At 57.6% G+C, this 18,816-nt stretch overlaps 1 protein-coding gene across 6 annotated transcripts in view; it reads left to right on the top strand.

The window, feature by feature from the left end:
- The window catches only part of SRC (SRC proto-oncogene, non-receptor tyrosine kinase), a 28,644-nt gene extending 11,103 nt beyond the window's left edge, over positions 1-17,541 (top strand). For 2 of the 6 annotated variants that reach the window (XM_034066641.1, XM_034066642.1), the window contains exons 2-14: positions 1,840-1,915; positions 5,537-5,786; positions 5,975-6,074; positions 6,529-6,546; positions 9,816-9,914; positions 10,808-10,911; positions 12,300-12,449; positions 12,723-12,878; positions 13,027-13,206; positions 13,284-13,360; positions 13,724-13,877; positions 13,988-14,119; positions 14,516-17,541. In XM_034066641.1, the coding sequence (XP_033922532.1) occupies positions 5,546-5,786; positions 5,975-6,074; positions 6,529-6,546; positions 9,816-9,914; positions 10,808-10,911; positions 12,300-12,449; positions 12,723-12,878; positions 13,027-13,206; positions 13,284-13,360; positions 13,724-13,877; positions 13,988-14,119; positions 14,516-14,724 (1,620 nt within the window). In that variant the 5' untranslated portion in view covers positions 1,840-1,915; positions 5,537-5,545 and the 3' untranslated portion in view covers positions 14,725-17,541. The remainder of the gene's footprint in view (positions 1-1,839; positions 1,916-5,536; positions 5,787-5,974; positions 6,075-6,528; positions 6,547-9,815; positions 9,915-10,807; positions 10,912-12,299; positions 12,450-12,722; positions 12,879-13,026; positions 13,207-13,283; positions 13,361-13,723; positions 13,878-13,987; positions 14,120-14,515) is intronic. The other 4 variants (XM_034066644.1, XM_034066643.1, XM_034066645.1 and 1 more) reach the window with 3 other exon arrangements.
- Positions 17,542-18,816: the final 1,275 nt, after the last annotated feature.

Genomic DNA, 18,816 nt, shown 5'->3' with positions numbered 1-18,816 from the left:
TCTGCCACTTTCAGCCACTAAATACCATGGCTGCACTTGCATCCCTCATGCTTCCATTCAGCACCAAGTGCATCCATCCACCCTGTAGCCATAGTGGGACATGTTCCTTTCCCTTCGGAGGACCTTGCACCCACCAGCCCAACATATTTGGGCATATTTGTGGCATATTTGGGTTTGCCTGATGGCTTATTTTGGTCCTATTTTATCTAAACATGGGCTCAGGAGCCTAGTGGCACAGCGTGCAGGGGTGACGGACACGGGCACCACGTGTGCAGGCAACACAGCCTTATTTGTATGTGCTGCAGCCCAGAGTTGAGACTGCAGCTTCCCCCCCCCACCTCCCACCCTGCTGTGCAATTATTGCCACTGAATATTAGTCAAGTACAAATTACGAAGCATACAAAGTCTCACAGAGCTGTCAATCAGCTGCTGCTCATTATCCTCATCAAATGCACCAAAAATAGTGACAAAACTTATCAGCAGGAGGCAGGGGGAGCTCATCGAAATAAACCTGTGGTGTGGCACATCCTCTGTGTGACACACACCCCCCCAAGCACCCACCCAGCGAGAGCGATGAGGGGGCTGCCTGGCATGATGCTGACCCCACCGAGGTTTGCTTGGTGGTTTCCACCATCACTCCCAGTGTTTGCACCATAATAACAGTGTGCTGTGGGGCTGTGTGCTGTGATCTGGGTAATACACAGGCTGAGCAGGTTGGGCTGGGGCAGGGGAGGCAGCGATGGCAGCTCAGTGCTGAGGGAGCAGCAGCTCCTCCTTTGCTGCTATCTCTGTATGAGTCCTCTCCTTGCTACGCCTTCAAGGTTGATGGCCCTTGCATGAAGGCAGGAGGCTGCTGCTGCTCTTGCTTCCAGGCTTGCTCCCAGCAGGGTTAGATGGCAGGGCAGCAAAAACCTGTCTGCCCTGTCCCCAGCTGTCTGGGATGTTCCCCCTGGGTGAGATGTGAAACCTGGGCTCCAGCTGGGACAGGAGCCTGTGGGATGCTGCTCAGTGATGTGAAGCTGGGGGTGCCACAAGCGCTGGATCCCCTTGTGCCAGGCAAGCTGAAGTCCCTGCCCAACACTGGGTGAGCCCGGCTGGCTGGGGAGATCTTGCTGTTGGTAGAACAGCAGGGAGAAAGGACAGTTCCTGCAGGATCTGGGGGCTGGGAAGGGATGGCAGGGCCAGGTGAGTGACAACCCTGGCACTTCCCTGCTCTGCTTTCTACCTGAATGTCTGCCCCGAGCCACTGCTGCTGTGAAGCAGTCCACATCATGTCCTTATGTGGCACAAACCTGTCATTTTTGACAGAATTGGTTAAAACGTGCTTTTCTGGCTGAGTCAGGGCGTGAGCTGCATGGTTCCTGCTGTAGCATCTGTGTGTTCTTGGGGATGGAGAAGGTGACTCTCATCCCTGGGAACAAAGTCCCCAGTTGGTGGCTGACCCTCTCTGCCACCGGTCCCGGCTTTCCGGAGAGCCAGGGCTGGGAATGCTGGTGTGTCCCGAGGAGCTGGCTTCACTTCCCCCCCGAAACCCCCTGGGTGGGCCAGAAGTGCCTCGCGCTCCCCTCTCACCCCCAGGGCATCACTCGGAGTGGCTCCAGCCGCCTCCTCTCCCATTCCCGGGTGGGTTTGATGAAGTGGAGCAGAGAATTGTCCCTCTTCACACATGAGAGATCAGAGCGCGCTGGTGCGAGCTGCCGGCCCCGCGATGGAGCGATGGAGGAGGAGGAGGAGGAGGAGGAAGGCAGCGGGAGCCCTGGGCGCCAGACCGTGGCGCGGGGGGAGAGGGCGGCGGGTGCTGCGGGTGCTGCGGGCGCTGACGTCCCCTCTGTCTCGCAGGCTGCAGCGGGAGCGGAGCTGACTTTGCCGGCGGCCCCTCCCCACCCCGCGGCGAGGCTGGAGCCGGGAAGCGCTGGTAAGGAGCCTCCGACGGCCCGGGACGGGGGGGACCGGGCTGCTTTGCTGAATGAGCCCACCTCGGACACGGGAAACCCTCCCCAGCCTCTGCGGGGGTCTCCGGTCTGCGATACCGGGTGCTCGGCAACGGTCCCTTCGGGTGCTGGGTGGCACAACCCTCCCTTGGTCCTTCCCGTCCCTCGGAGCTCCCCACAGCGCGGGGGACAGAGCTGAGGCCCCACAGCTCAGCACCGCTGTGGTTTGCGCTTTGCCGCTGGCGCTGACCCCCGGAGCGGAAAGCAGGGGAGTTCCTGCAGGCTGCGACGTGCCCGGGGTGCTAATCCCCGCCGCAGGAACGCTGCTCCCTCCGCCACCTCGCATCAGTCAGAGGCGAGCACCGGGAATGCTGGCTGAGCTCCAGCCTGTCTCCACACAAGCCTTGCGAGGGGAAGCCCTGCTGCAAGCCGAGGCACCGGCAGGGATGGGAGCGATGCTGAGCCCCCCGTCCCAGCACTGTTGGCTGTGGAAAGCATTGGAACAGGAAAATATCCCACCAGGCATGGGCTGGGCTGCCCTGGCGGGGTGCAGGCAGCTCTGAGCATGCCTGCAGCCTGTTACACATTGAAATACCCTACATTAGACCTAAATACAGTGGAGCCGCTGGTGGTCGGTATCTTCTGCAGTCCCACAGCTCCTAGCAACGCTGCTGGGGTGTGCAGGGAGCTGCCACACCAGCCAATGGGTTCATTCACTTCTCTGCCCCTTGGCTCTGGGGGTCTCATTGCCAGCTCTGCTGGAGGCAGAGGGTCTCTCCCTGGTGCCCCCAGGGATCTGACTGCACAGCACATTCCTGCTGTCTTTGATAACACCTCTGCCAGGCTCTTGCACAACCCCCTGAGTCCTCCAGGAGGAATTCACACCCTTTCCTCGCTGGCTGCCAGCGCAGGGATGTGGGGGCTGCAGGGGTTTTCTGGGGCCCCCACTGTTCCCTGGGTGAAGGCTGGGAATGTTCTCCCCGGGGCAGCCGCAGGACTAAAGCTACATGGTCACATTGGCTGAGTTCCCTGGGACTCGGAGCGGGGATAGTACGAGGCTACCAGTGCCTCTGAGCGTGTTTTGTGGTTGCCAGCCTATGTTGTGCAGTAGCCAAACTGAAGCAAGTGCTTGCAGGTGTTGAGGAGCAGGAGAGCTCAGAGCAGGGATCACTGCTCTGTAGCCCCTTCCCCAGAGGACCATGGGCTTGTGCCTCCTCCTCATCTCCCATCCTGCAGCCAAAGCCTCAAGGGCTGGATTTGGTGACGATCACAGACCCAGCAAAGCCCTTGCAAAGGGTGATCAGCACCCAGGCACGAGCTGGGAGCTTGTCCTGTGTATGGAGATCTCTCCCTCCCCAAAGCCACTGTGCAAGGAGGGATGAACTCACCGGCTGTGATGTCCCTCACCAGGACATGCCTGAAGGATGCACGTTCTATGCCTGCAGGCTAATGGGTGTGTAGGGAGGACCCCCATTGCTCTGGGGACATTGGGGAAGTGCCTGGGGGATCCACTCTCCCTTTCCTGTGCTCTGCTCCCGGCTAATCTCTTGTAATGACTATTTTATACTCTTGATGTGTCTCATGACGCTGGTAAATCAGTCGCTGGCCTAGGCTGGCAGCCCCGTGGGGTGCGCTCAGGGGATGCTCATGTCCCACAAGTGCTGCTAAATCCGCTGCCCGGGTTGGGTGTTTTCCTGCCTGGGGAAGTGCTGCTTCCAGGGGAAACTCTGAGCACTTCTGCCCTTTGCTCACGGTCGCATGGGCAGTCACAAGCTGCACGGTCACAGCCGAGCCGTGTCCCACTTTCCTCCCTACACATCCCGGGAGCACCAGTGGGTACCGGAGCCCAGGGTGGAGGTGAGCAAAGGCATGGGGAGGATCCCATGGTGAGATCGCTTTCCTTACCAATGGGGGCTTTTTCTCTTTGTTTCTAAGGTCCTGCTTTCCTCCTGCAGTTCTGCTTTAGCATCTTCTGCACCAGGCTTTTAAAAGCATGTTTATTTATGGGACAGATTCTTCCTCTTTGCCATGGGATCTGTCTCTGGATTGCCGGCAGTGATGATTTGCAAGCATAAAGCTTATATTTGACCTTCCCTTTGCTCTGAGGTCCCCAGAGCCCAGCACAGATATGTGTGGGCCATGTCCCATGGCAGATAGAGGCATTGGTCCCTCCTTGTTGCCTGCTTGCGTAAGAGGAAGGACAACTTCACTCCCTGTTGGAGTGGCTGCTGTAGCCATACCCAGCCCAAAAAATCACTTTGTTCTGATTCCCAAACCCTGGCAAGGTCTGATCCCAACCACCAGTGTGGTTGCAGGTGAGGCAAACCTGTGTGGAAGTGGGACAGGCAATGCTGCTGGTCCCCTGTGCAATTTGGGAGCTGGAAAACAGCACATGGAAGTTGGGTTCTTTGGGGTGTAAGCCCTGATTGCCAGGCAAAGCCCTCACCATGGGGAGGGGAGCTGGGAGGGGAGCAGAGCTTGTGCCTGGCACCCCTAAGCTTCCCCATGGCAGGAACTGAAGGGCTTTGCCCCACTGATGCTGGGAGGCTGCTGGAGCTGCCGCGTGGCCCTGGCCCCACTCATGGGGGCTCAGCCCAAGCCTCTGTCAAAAGCTGGCTTAGGAAAACCATCTGTTGGGTGAGGCTGAGCCCCTGGCAAAGGCTCACGGGTGCCTGCATCCAGGTCTGCACCCCGTGGGCAACAGCTGCCTCCTCCATTCCTTCCCTGCTTGTTTGTTCTTATCGGAGATATTTTCCTCCTTGGTTGTCTCCACCTCCCTTTTCCCTCCTGCCATGCGTGATGTAGCGTAAATATTTCCTTCCATAGCTTCAGGACACTGCTGTGTATCCTGCTGTCTTTGGAGACTGCAAATAATTCCCTTCCTTCATTTATATCATTACCTTGAAGGTATTTATAGAGCATGATCTTGAGTGGAAAGGAAGGCGTGTCTATATATAAAGACAAGATCCCAGCTGCTAACTGCCTGAAACTGCTCCTGATTTCAACTTTTATCCCATTTCTTTCACGGTTTGGACTTCACAGGGACATCCTCAGCATTTAAATCCCCATCCTGAGCAAGCAGAGTGATGCAGTTATGGGTCCTCCAAATATCTGCAGTTGGAGTAGTCCAAACTCATTAATATTGCCCGGGTTTTGTCTTCTCCTGTCTGTGCCGTGGTAGAAGCCCTTGTGTAGGAGGAAGGGTGGCTCTATGGGATGCTGAGTTGCATCCCATGGCGGGTACCTGGCCCTGGGGGAGCCATGCTCCCAAGCACCAGTCCATGCTCCACACTCACCATCCTCGCTCCTCACTCCCACAGTTAAGCATGCTTCCTTCTCCACTCCCTGTGTTTTCCTGGCTGCTGTGGTCATGCAGGAGGTGGCTTGGTGTTAATGAGGAGCGATGCTATCCCAGGGCAAGGGCAGGATGGCCAGACTGCCTGGCAGCTGGTGCTTGAACAGACTCCAGAGGTTGTTTTGTTTCCTAGTGGGCAAGTGTCTGTCACACAAGTCCTGGGAAGCAACTTCTTTGTAATAATAATGATAATAATAATAATAGTAATAATAATAATAATAATAATAGTCTTCTGCATGTCTGTCTCCAGCCTGGAACCATGGGGAGCAGCAAGAGCAAGCCCAAAGACCCCAGCCAGCGCCGGCGCAGCCTGGAGCCCACCGACAACACCCACCATGGGGGCTACCCAGCTTCACAGACCCCCAGCAAGGCAGCTGCTCCCGATGCCCATCGCACCCCCAGCCGCTCCTTCGGGACCATGGCTGCCGAGTCCAAGCTCTTTGGAGGCTTCAACACCTCCGACACGGTCACGTCGCCGCAGCGTGCCGGGGCGCTGGCGGGTTGGTGTGGGCTGGGCACCATGGGGGGGGTCTTGGTTGGGTCTTTGTGGGTTTGGTTCCAGCTTCTTCTCATGATGATGATGGGGTCTCCTGCTTTCAGGTGGGAGGGGGAGCAGGTCTGTGTCTTACTGGCTGGTGGGAGAGGAGGGTCCGGTGGCTGAGCCCATCCTGAGTGCTCTGTGTCACAGGTGGAGTCACCACCTTCGTGGCCCTCTATGACTATGAGTCCCGGACCGAAACGGATTTGTCCTTCAAGAAGGGAGAGCGCCTGCAGATCGTCAACAACACGTGAGTGTCCCTGTCCCTGCATCCCAGCCCGCATGGATGCGCTGCCACCTTCCTCCCTGCTGCGGAGCCCCGAGCCCGGCCCCAGCCCTCCCCAGGGATGGGTGCTCAAACAGGGATGTGCCAGAACTTGCTCGGATGCAGTGACTTGTCCAAGGATGCCGGTGCTGGAGGTGATCAATCACCTGCTCCCATGTCCTCCCAGCCCTGCTGCTGGTCACTGTTGCCTTGCAGCCTTGTCACCAAGCCCCCTCCTCTGCTTGCTGGCCAGTCCATGCCCTCCAATGCAGAGCCATGTCCCCATGGGTCCCCTGTCCCCATCAGCGCTCAGCTCCCTCTCCTTTGCTTGGACACTTCTCAGCTTTGTGGGTGCTTTCCCCTGTGCTTGCACGGTGTCTCTGATCTCAGCCTCTCTCTTGACTCTCTTTTCTCTCCTCTGTGCCATGCTGTCGTTCAGGAGAAAAGTGGATGTCAGGTGTGTATTGCAGATTATTACTGTTATTATTGTTAGCAATCTTAAATGCCAAAAGCCCTTCTGCTGCCCATAGGGCAAGGTTGGGTGGAGCGGGGCTGGGAGGAGATGGTTGCCCAATGGTTTTGTGGTCGGTTGGGTTTGAGCCCCTGAGTGACCAGGGGAGAGCAGGGAGCCCCTTCCTGTGCCAGGGAGCTGCTGTATCCAGCACTGTGTCCAGGAGCTCTGAACCCGGCCTGCTTTCCTTGTCTGTGCCTGGCACCACACTGCAGTCCTGTTCCAGTTGGCTCTCTGCTCCTTCCTGGCCTTTTTTGCTTTTATTTTTGCATTTTAAAATGTTCCTTTGATTTTTTGTCAGTGGCTCAGGGGACTCAAGCACTTCCTTAGGGTCCTGGCTCCCGTTTGTTTGCTCTCCATCCTGGTTGTAGCAGCACACCCATCACTTGCTTCGTAGAGCAGGGCTGGAAGATGCTCCAAACCTGATCTTGTATTAAACCCATGTGTGCTCAGTCCTGACACATGGCATACACAGTCTGGAGCCTGGCAGGAGGAGCCAGTGTCAGGTCTATGGGATGTGCAGCTCCTGCTGGCCCCTCTGCTGCTTCCTTCCAACCTGGGCACCCAAAACAGCTCTGCATGGTCAAAGGGTGGAAAGACGAGGGAACATCCCGGGGTGATATTTCTGCTGCAATGGTTGGGCAGTGTTGCACAAACATGTTTTCAATCTGATCCTTGTTCTCCTTGTTCCAATGCTGTTTATTAATGGTGATTCATTTAATCCATGAAGTCCAGGATGTGCAGGGCTTCAACACTTCAAGAAGAGCCTGGATCTGGGGGGTTTGGTGTGTCTTGCTTTCACAGCCTCAGCAGTGTGTTAGCCCCAGGCTTGGGTTCTGGTTTGAGCTGTTACAAAGTGAGCTCTGCCCACTCTGGGGATCCACATTGGGCCCATTTAGGAGTGGTTTTTCTTTATGCCTTATACCACTTACAGGGTTTCCATCTTTTTTTCTCTGCTACTGTTTCTCAAAGGCTCGGTCAGAGGGAAGGGTCAGGGTGTGATGGGTTCTGGGGAGCAAAAAGGCTCTCTTTGGCAATGCAGCCCATCAGTGGAAGTGCAGATCTGGTTGCTGACCTTCCTGGTGTCTGCTATGGCTGTGCCGGGTGGGATGTTCACAGGAGGTGCAGGAAGCTGTGCAGTTACTGCAGTGCTCAGAGGGGTGAATGTCTCCTCTCACTGAATGCCTGTGGATGGTCCGGGAGCTGCTCCTGCTGCTGCGCTTTGGGGACAGCAAAAGGCAGGCATGGGATGGATGTCCCCTTCCTCTGGGCTCCATGGCAGGGCACAGTGAGTGCCCTGGGGGTGTCAGAGAGTGCTTGGGGTCAGCCTGGGAAGGGCTGCAGGAGCCCATGGCCATGACAGGCCACCAGCAGCTTTGCAGGGAGGCTGCAGGTTTTGGATGCTCTGACAGGGCTGGGGTTGTGCAGAGGAAGAGGAGAAGCCTCTGTGTCACTGCAGCAATCAAGCAGAGCTCAGGCTGTGTGCAGTGACCCTCACTCAGCCTCCTGGATGGGCTGAATCCATACACGCCCCCAGGCAGAAGGGCTCTCATGGTACCATTTCCAACGGAAGGAGGTCTCCTCCTAGCCAGCTGGCAGCCAGCAGGGATGTGGTGGGGTATTTTGGGTAAGATTGTGCAGGGAATTGTCGAAATGCTTTGTTTTGATGATGATGATGATGATTGTTTATTTTTTTCCCCTCTGAGACATTTTTGGAATCGTTTGTGTTTGCTGAATTCCCAGCCTGCGGCCCTGCAGCCTGAGCTGTAATAAAGCCACAAGGCAAAAGCTGTTCTCTCTGGTCCCGTGGGAAAGGAGCGTGAGCAGCCTCCTGTCCCCTTTGGACCCACCTCAGGAAAGGTGGCTGGGGCAGCAGCTCTGGCTGGGGAGCCCAAACTACCTGAGGGCTGGAAGAAGCTAAAACACCACCTGGGGCTACTGCAGGCTGGGGGGGGGCTGTGGGATGGCCACAGAGCCCAGGTCTCTGGATAGGAGGTGATGCCCAGAGGGTTCCTGCTTTCCCTCCCTTGACACCATCACAGGGAGCTGGGGGCTGTGTCCAGCGCCTCCCATCCACCCCGAAGCATCACTGGTTTAGCTGGGACAAGCAAAAGTCACAAGCTGCTGGTGTGTCTGGAGCAAGGACAGACTTTTACACATGTGCAGGGTTGGGTATAGGTCTGGATGTGGGATTTGCTGAGTGTTTTAGTGGTGATAGAGGTTATTACGGCTTTTCTGTGGAGTGTTTGTGGACATTGTCCTGCCAAGTCCTTGCATCCTTGTGGTGCTGTTCCCATGAATTCAGTTTTCCTGTAGCCTCGTCTCCCTCCTGGTCAGGATAAATTGACTCTGTCTTTGATGGGTGAGCAGATGCAGGTGGTGGGAGGAAGCTCCGCTGGCTGTGGGGAAGGGGAAGCCACCTCCTGCTGTCCTCTTGTTCTCTATTTATTGTCCTTTCCTGCCCTGTCCTGTGCAGGAACCTGCAGTGAGGAGGGCAGAGCAGTGAGAAGGCTCCTGCACCCTTCGAGCTCCTGGGGACCTGCTTGGGGCTGTTGTGCCTGGGGCAGGAGGGAGGATGGGTCAGCCCTGGCTGTTGGGGATGGCAGAGAGGCTCCTGCAGGGCAGAGCTGTGCTCAGGACAAGCACACTGGAGTGCATGGCTCTGTGTGAGCTGCACTCACGGCTGTGCAAGTGCGGATCGTGGTTGGGGGCTGCACCCATGCAGGGAGCCTGTCCCTAGGTACCTGAGCTGGATGGAGCTCACTGCATCTGAACTGGGCATCACTGCAGGGCAGGTCTCACCTGCCTGCCCAAACCTCTGCCACATCTCTTGCTTTTCTGCAGCCTGTGTTTAACAAACTTGGCGTTTCCTGGTGCTTTATTTAACTACTGCCATCATTCTGTTGCTTTTTCCCATTGCCCCGTCCTCCCCTTGCCTGTTGCTGCCTTGGATCCCCAATGCTTCTTAACCTCCAGCCAGACCCTGATGGCATTATGGCATTCAGATGGCTCCAGAGGTATTTTGGCTCTGACTGCCCGATTTAAGTTTAAAGCATCCCATATGTGGATGGGTGGCCCCAGTACCAAGATCTTGTCCACATGGAGCCACAGGCAGGGGCTGGCAGGAGGAGCTTTCCTGGCCAGGGTCTGGGGGCTGTGGGGCTGGCCAGGGTGGCTCCTGGCTTCACACTGAGTGTGTTTTGGTTCTCTTGCAGGGAAGGTGACTGGTGGCTGGCTCATTCCCTCACTACAGGACAGACGGGCTACATCCCCAGTAACTATGTCGCGCCCTCAGACTCCATCCAGGCTGAAGAGTAATTGCCATCTTTTAGACAGTTTAAAGACAAGCGATAGCAAATGCACCCTGAGCACTCCTCCTGCCCCTGCCCCTCTCCTGGGTTCTTCCTTCGTGTTGTTTTTACCTGCTTTGGATTTGCAACCCCCTTGAATGATTTCCAGCCTTTCTTTAAGGCCCATAGCAGAGAGGTGCTGTGAGCTTGTGCGGTGGAGGGATGAGCAGTGGTATGTCAGGGGCCATGGTGGACCTGTTATGCTTTTGGTCTGGTTTTTATTCTTCTGCATGGACACACATCTGTGTGGGAGGATGCTGCCTGTGGAAGTCAGGCTGGGCACAGAGGTGACTGTCACACAGGGAGGGCAGGCAGGGGCTGTAAGTCCCAGAGCAGGTGACACCTGTGTCATAGGGTCACAGAATGCTTTGGGTTGGAAGGGACCTTAAAGCTCCTCCAGTTCCAACCCCTGCCACGGGCAGGGACCCCTTCCACTGGAGCAGCTGCTCCAAGCCCTGTGTCCAACCTGGCCTTGAGCACTGCCAGGGATGGGGCAGCCACAGCTTCTCTGGGCACCCTGTGCCAGCGCCTCAGCACCCTCACCCATCCCCAAGCAGCAGCATGCCACCCCCAGCAAGAGCTTGAGGGGCTTCAGGGGTCCCTGGAGCCCCTCCTTTGGGGAGGCTTTTGGAGTTCAGTCATTCCATGCTGTGCGGTGCCGGTTGTTCCTTGGTTGATGCTGTGTGTGGGCATGGTGCACCCCAGTAGGGTACCCCCACGGTACACCACGGTACCCATAGCCCGAGCCCAGAGACACAGCCTGTGGTCTCTGCAGTGTGCAGTGGGGAGGCCAGGGCTGAGCCTGCTGTTGGGCAGGAGGGGGATGCCGGGGCTGAGCCCTTGCCTTGCTCTCACAGGTGGTACTTTGGGAAGATCACACGCCGCGAGTCTGAGCGGCTGCTGCTGAACCCCGAAAACCCGCGAGGGACCTTCCTGGTGCGGGAGAGCGAGACCACAAAAGGTGAGCGGGGATGGGGAGGACCAGGTCAGGGAACCCCTCTGCTGGGGATGGGGGCTCCACACAGAGACCCCGCTCCCCTCGGTCACTGCATAGTCCAGGTCTGAAGTGCACGGAGAGGGAGAAGGAGGAAAGAGCTGAACCTTGTAGACAGGACCAGCAGGCAGGATGCTCTTTTTCCTGTGCTTTGGTAGGGTTTTGTGGTGGTGTTTGTTTGATTTTGGGGTTTGGGAGGTGGTATTTACACCCCCAAGGAGGTGGGTTTGGTTTTTTCATAGTCCCCAGTGGCAAAATCTTGGGTATGTGCTTCCTGGGCAGCCAGGCAGAGGTATTGCTGAATCTTTGGGTCCTTCTTTCAAGTCTAATGATTCTTCATCGCTGTTTTCTGGTCCCCAAAAGTACAAGTTGTGTTCTTCATGGTTCTGCTGCCTGAGGATGCTGTTTCTTACCTGCAGATGTGGTTTAGTTTGCCTCCAAAAGGCACCTTTGGGAAAAGCTCCTTGATGTTCCTTTCTGTTTTGATGCCTTGAGCTTGCCACTGTTTAGTTTATCCTGGTGGAAACAGCTCATTCGAGCAGCACATAAATCTTCCTTTCCATTACTTGTGGAGTGCAGTGTTGCTCTCCTGTGGCCAGAGGAGGGACAAGCTGCCAAAGTGATGCCCATGGTGGGGTTTGTGGAGGAGGGAGTTGGGTCCCTTGGCCCCTTGGCTCTGCTCTGAGATGTTGGGGTTTTGGGTCAGCAGCTCCCCCCAGCCTGGTCCTGTCCCCTGCTTCCGTGTCCCCTTATTGCTATCAGAGCCATGTTCATCTCTGTGCCATGGGAGCTGCTCAGCCTCCTGCTGGGTCCCCCCAAACCCAGTGGGGTCTCTTCCTTGGTGCCAGCGTGGGGGACACGCTCCATCCCTGTGTGCTGGCTCCTCAGGGAGTGGATCCCAGCCAGGAGCAGCATTCCTTGTGGAGGAAGCATCCATGGTGCTGTGCACTGCGGAGAGGGACCTGAGGGGGCTGGAAGGAGCCTCTTGTTAGCATGGGTGATGGGGATGCTGGGGGAGCAGTGGGGATCACCTGTGCCCAAATGACTGACCCAACAGCCACCTCCTTCCGCAGCAGGGGGTCTCCAGGAGACCCTCGTCTCTGTGCCAGCCTGGCTGGGGGCAAGGTTTGGCAGAGCTGCTGTGCAGGGGGAAGGTCATGATTACACAGTGTGGCTGTAACCAGGGTATGTGCCACCCCTCCCTGGCATGAGGAGCCGCTCCCCATCCTCAGCTTTCAGGGGGAAGCAGCAGCCTCCATGCTTGGTCCTGCTCCCTGCACCCACCCCCTGGTGGGACCCCATGGGGGGCACCTGTCTGCAGTGCATCCCCCCCAGCCCCTTGGTCCTGCCCACAGGTGCCTATTGCCTCTCTGTCTCCGACTTTGACAACGCCAAGGGGCTCAATGTGAAGCACTACAAGATCCGCAAGCTGGACAGTGGCGGCTTCTACATCACCTCCCGCACCCAGTTCAACAGCCTGCAGCAGCTCGTGGCCTATTACTCCAGTGGGTAGTCACTTGGGGTCCCCATGGGGTCTGGGGGACACCCTGGGTGCTGTGCCTGCCCTCACTGCAGGATGGGTGCTGCTGGGAAGCCAGTATGGGGTTGGGGGACCCCAAACCAGGTGAGGGGGTGCTGGTGAAAAGTTGGGTTTTGGGGAGGAGGGCGAGGGTTTGGGTACGGGGTCTTTGTGGTGCTTCATAGGGAAGATGTGGGGTAAAGATGTCATGTTCCTAAATGCCCAAGTGTCAGTCTGGTGTTGTCCCCTCCTGTGCTAGAACACGCCGACGGCTTGTGCCATCGTCTCACCAATGTCTGCCCCACTTCCAAGCCTCAGACCCAAGGCCTTGCCAAGGATGCCTGGGAAATCCCGCGGGAATCGCTGCGGCTGGAGGTCAAGCTGGGACAGGGCTGCTTCGGAGAGGTGTGGATGGGTAAGGACCATTCCCACCCCACTGTCCCTGTGTCACCACCCCCATCCTCTCCCCAAGTGCCCAGAGCCTGCAGTGGGATGGGGGAGCAGGCGAAGGATGGGCCCCCTGCCCCATACACGTGTCCTGAGCAGCATGTCCTGTGCCACAGGGACCTGGAACGGCACCACCCGGGTGGCGATCAAGACGCTGAAGCCTGGCACCATGTCCCCGGAGGCCTTCCTGCAGGAAGCCCAAGTCATGAAGAAGCTCCGGCACGAGAAGCTGGTTCAGCTCTATGCTGTGGTCTCAGAGGAGCCCATTTACATTGTCACTGAGTACATGAGCAAGGGTGAGCGCAGGAGGGATGCGGGAGAGGCTGAGGTCCTCCTCTCCTCCGGGCTGCTGTGACCGTGGTCTTCCTCGCAGGGAGCCTCCTGGACTTCCTGAAGGGTGAGATGGGCAAGTACCTGCGGCTGCCCCAGCTCGTGGATATGGCAGCTCAGGTGGGTGTGTGCATCCCCAGGCCTCCTGCATCCTCTTCCAAAGGCACTGGCTGCCCGAGCACCTCGCTGGGCTGCTGGGGCTGTGTGCTGTTGGGTGGTGAGGTTCTCTGCAGCCTCCCTGAGGTGGTTTCCACCATCCCCAATGGGTGCTCAGCCCAGAGGCAGGCTGCAGGCAGGGATCATCCTTTGCCTGTTCCTGTTGCTGCAAACCTGTATCCATGTGGGTTTTCCGGAGCAAGCGGTTGTTCCCACACCCAAGGAGGGGTCCTGCTGCAGAGCTGTTCCTTCGGCAGTGCTGGGTGCTCCCCAGGTACCCTCGTGTCACCCCGCCAGCCTCAGTGCCCCATGTGTTGGTCCCCACAGATCGCATCCGGCATGGCCTACGTGGAGAGGATGAACTATGTCCACCGGGACCTGCGGGCAGCCAACATCCTGGTGGGGGAGAACCTGGTGTGCAAAGTGGCCGACTTCGGCTTGGCCCGGCTCATCGAGGACAATGAGTACACTGCTCGGCAAGGTGCGTGCCCAGCGCTCCCCAGGGGTACCAGCACCAGCACTGGGCTCTGCTCCCCAGGGCTCTGCTCCCCATGGCCCTGGTTGCAGCCCCTCACCCTGCTTCTCCTGCAGGTGCCAAGTTCCCCATCAAGTGGACAGCCCCCGAAGCTGCTCTGTACGGCAGGTTTACCATCAAGTCAGATGTCTGGTCCTTTGGCATCCTCTTGACTGAGCTGACAACCAAGGGCAGAGTGCCATACCCAGGTGAGGGCTGGTAGCTGCCGGTGGAAGCCCCATCCCCATTGCAGTGCCCCAGCACTTGCCCCCAGCACTCGGTGGCCCCAGAGCCATCTTTGCAGAGGACCAAACTGGTGCAAAGTTCCTCCTGCACTTTGGGCAGCGATGGTGGGCTCTGGGGTGAGCTGCTCCTGCCCAGGTCACATCCTGCTCCGCTGGGGCCAGGTGAGCAGGGTCACAGCCACCATGTCCCACTGTAATCCCCAAGCAAGGTGATGGGCTGGCAGGGACGAGCACTGTTGGGCTGGGGGTCACCAGGCGTTTCCCATAAGGCTCATCCCAGCATGATGCCCTCTAGGAAAGGTGTGGTGCAGGATCTGGCCTGGCTCTAATCAATGCCCTATCTCCTCTGGCCGCACGCAGGGATGGTGAACCGGGAGGTGCTGGACCAGGTAGAGCGGGGGTACCGCATGCCCTGCCCACCCGAGTGCCCCGAGTCCCTGCATGACCTCATGTGCCAGTGCTGGCGGAAGGACCCAGAGGAGCGCCCCACCTTCGAGTACCTGCAGGCTTTCCTGGAGGACTACTTCACCTCGACAGAGCCTCAGTACCAGCCTGGCGAGAACCTATAGACCTGGAGCTCCTCCTGGCACCAGGGACGCTGCCATCCTCGCCGTGGGGTGCCAGGGGCTGGCCTCCCTAGCGAGGGGCTGGATTGTTGTGGAGCATCCCTGAGGTGGGATGGGGCATCGTGTCCGGATGCGGCCAGGGGAGGTTCTGGGTGTCCTCATTAAGACTTCTGGCCCGTGTTTGACGAAGTGGCCCTGTCCCGCTGGCGAGAGGAGCCTGTGGGTGCCGGCAGAGCCGGCTCGGAGGGCGAGCGGAGCATCCTGATGAGGAACTTGGCTTCTGGGAGACCTTTTCCCTCCCCAGCAGTTCTGGGGTGAGCCTGCAGGAACTGGGGGACAGCATCACCCCACCTCGGACACATGGCCCCGATCTCCTGCACCCCCTTTTTAGATCAGCACAAATTTCCCTGCCCCTTCACCCGTCCCAGCACCACCATCCTTGGCTCTGGTTCTCCTGAGGGTGCCGACAGGGATGTTTCACCATGGGGAAGGCACAACCTTGTTTGGATGGGGTCATGCACTGGTGTTCGGTGGCAGGGGAACGCTGATGGCCCCTGTTCCTCTGGCATCCCTCTGGCACTGGGAGTACGAAATGTGGCTGCTCATGGCTCCATTGACCAGCATCATCCCATGGGAGCACCTGGGTGCATGTTCACATCTTCCAGCTGCATCTGTTCCCCCAAGGGACCTGTTTCATATGGGAGCAGCACTGGGGGTTGCCAGCAGAGCCCTCACCCAGCCCTGTCACCCCAGCGGCACTTTATCCCACTGAGCATTCCTGGTCTTCCAGCCGCCCCTGGGAAGTTCACCACAGCCCCCCCAGCTCTGCCACCAGCAGCATCCCCTGGGCTGGCCCTGCCACCAAATCCGGTGCCACCACAGGCGTGGGTGCATGGCACGTGTGGCTCTTCAGGGTGTGTGAGTGTTTTGGGGAAATACTCATCTTTCACAGATGCTTTTGTCCACCCCATCTGTTTTTAGCTGCCTTCCCTCTACCCCTCACATCTCAACCACTGGGCTGCAGTCCCCATGCAGTGGGAGCATCCGCAGCCATGGGCTGCCCTCCGGGAGGGGAGTCCTGGGGAATGCTGTGCTGCGCCATTTGCATCCTCATCTCCCCCCTGCTTGTTCCCAAGGGCCTCAGCCCTGTTTCAGTGGTGGGTGGCTCACCATGCTGTTTTGCCTCCCCCTCCCCACCTCCATCCCATGGGGCTGAACCCCAGTGGGGTGGCACCAGCCCCTGCACTCTTCTGTCCAGCACCTGCTTGTACATAGCCCCCGCGTGGTCCCTGCACCCTCCCATTGACTTCGTTGCATGTGTTGCTTCTTCCCCTCTCCTGTGGCTATTCCCAGCTGGAAACCCTTCACCATGGTGGTTCGCAAGGCTTCGCTCCATCACCTCTTGGGTCCTGGGTGTCCTGGCTCAGAAACAGGCTGGGGGCTGTTTGGATGCTCTCCTGCACCAGGGGTGGGATGGGGACTGGAGGAAGTGATGGCACACACTGGTGTGAAGGACTCGGGAAGGGAAGCCAGCAGCTTTACCTACCTCTTGGTCCTTTGGCTTTCTTTGCCTCCTCATTACTTGTGGGATGGGTTTTCCCCCAGCACAGCCTCCTTGCAGGCAGCAAATCCCAAACCACTTCTCCCCAGCCCCTGCTACAGTGCCAGTGTCCCATGAGAGCCGGGTGGGAGCTGAGCATGGGCATGGGGGTGACCAAAACCACCTCCCAGACTTGCACCAGAGCAGGACCCAGGCGCACCACTGATCCCGAAGCTCGCCAGCCACTTATTTATGAAGCAAGTGCTTATTGGGGTGGTTGGTGGCTCCTTTTTAATGAGTAAAACCTTCTGAATCAGCTTGAACAGACTGCAGTGGGATGGAGAGATCCTGCTGCCTTGGAGAACAGTCACCGGTTTAATGGATTGTTGGTTTTTAATCATTTGGGGACCTGGAGCCTCTTCTCCCCACACTTCCTCACAGGTTTGCTGTGCCTGCATTTGGGCAGGGACCCTCCAAATCAAGATGTTCTGGGTCTTTCCATGTTTGCATCCCTGGGACAGGCGGCTGCTGCATCCCTATCAGCGCTGCCAGAGAAGCCGCGTCCCGAGGGGTGGCTGTGCCATAGCTCTGCCTGAGCGACACAAAATCCCCATCACCGGGAGAAACCCCTTAAAACCAATGTGCAGAAGCCAGATTTGACCCAAAAGCTGGGGAGAGAGAAGGCAAACGCACGTGTTCAGATTGGCCTTTGGTTGTCTGCAGCACGTATGGGGTGTTGCACAGGCACAGCAGGATGGGAGCAGGCTGAACCCAGTGGTTTCATTCTCTGCCTCTCCCCAGCAAGCGGCAGAGCAGGAGTGCAGCCTTGGCACAAGGAGCACCCCGGGCTGGTTGAATTCCCCATGGCTTTTGGCAAGCTCTGACAAAGGAGATGTGTGGGGGCCAAAGACAGCAGAGTGACCCTGGAGGAGCCCTGCTGTGCGAGGCTGGGGCTGTGTGTCTGCATGTCCGTGTGTCCATCCATGCTTCTGTGGGACCCAGCATCTCCAGCCTCATCCCTGCAGCCAGCAAGGCACAGAGGCTCCAGGGACCGAGGGCCTCTGCTCCATCACCATTGTTTGCCACTTCCTTTTTTAAGCCAATGAACTCCAGAGGGGAGCCCCAAAGTGAGGATGCTCTTTGGCTTCCCGGGGTCAGTAATGTCCTACAAGTTACCCTCCTCTGCTGACAGCAGTTTTTTAAGCAGTGTTTTGTAAGATCTCCAACCGACTATGCAGAGAACATGTGGGTCTGTGTCTCTCTCCCCAGCTCCCCTCCCCCATCCCCCCCCCCCCCCCCCCCTTTTTTGGTGTCTACGTAAAATATTTAGCTTTTTTTTTTGGATAATAATAAAATTTTTGAAAGAATCCCCTATAAAAAGGCCCAGCTTTGTGGGGGGTGGGGGGTGGGGATGCTCTGGAACCCAAAAGTTGATGTAAATACTTTGCAGTTTGATAATTAAATACAAAGAGACCTCACACACACAGCAAGAAAGCGTAGCTCATGTATGAGAGGAGGTCTCAGCATCCCTGTGAGGGGAGCTGGTGGTTCTTGGAGCGTGTGCAATGCCTGTGTGTGGCTCATGGGGCTTCCGATTGTTCTTCTGGCCAACGATTCTGGGATCTGGTGCCCCTCCTGTGCTGCTGGAGCCATTCCCATCTGCTCACATGGGCTCATGGTCCAGCAAAGCCCCAGTGCCTGCTCCTGCAAGAGGAGCCTTATCTTTTGTGTCCCTCTTGCTCCGAGGGACAGGGACAGCTCCTGCACTGCACCGGTGGGGATGCATTGCCATGGTGGGGACAGAATGGAGCCAGCTTGTTCTGAGCTGAACCAGCCTGCATCACTGGTGGGATCCCAGCTGCGGTGCTGATGCTGTGGCACACACCATCAACACAGAGCATTACCCACAAGGGACCCATAGGTGCTTCCCAGCCTCTCCATGCTGGGACACCAGGTTCCTGCCCACAGACCCACAGGACTGTGGGTGACAGCAGGCAGCAGACCTGGCTGCCAACCCCCATCAGTTGGGCTGGGGGGGGACAGGATGAGGGGCAGCCCTCCCATCAGCACAATCTGCTTCATCAGCAGCTACAAGGAGCAGGCCTGCTTTGGCAAGGTAATTAGGAGCTGATTGGGATCCCTCAGTCTGTGATTAAGTAATTGATATATAGCACAGTGTGGGGGGAGCAGCCCTATTGAAAGCAGGATGGAGGCTGCTGCTGCTCCTTCTCCACTGCTGTGGTCCAGGGTGGTTTTAGTGCTCCAAACTGCTGGGTCTGGAGGCTCCTTCCCCCTCTCACGCTGGTAAGTGGCTTCAGTCTTATCACCTTAAATGTTTAATGCTTTATGGTTTGCTTCTCTCTAAAGCATCTGAGTGACCAAGGGGTTATCTGTGTGTGATGTGTGGGTAGGGGTGTGCTGGGGAGGTCATGGCTGGGGGGGAAGCTGGCTCCAGCTCTCGATTTTGCACAATTGGCATTGCTGCTGGGGACCAGGGCAGCCATGGAGAGGATGAGCAGAGGCGGAGAAAGAGGCAGGGATGCTGTGGGGAGGGC

Source organism: Melopsittacus undulatus, chromosome 10 (genome assembly GCF_012275295.1).
Source record: "Melopsittacus undulatus isolate bMelUnd1 chromosome 10, bMelUnd1.mat.Z, whole genome shotgun sequence".
In the NCBI taxonomy this organism is placed as follows: domain Eukaryota; kingdom Metazoa; phylum Chordata; class Aves; order Psittaciformes; family Psittaculidae; genus Melopsittacus; species Melopsittacus undulatus.
The sequence above is the reverse complement of the archived record's forward strand: the minus strand, read 5'-3'. Positions and strand labels throughout refer to the sequence as shown.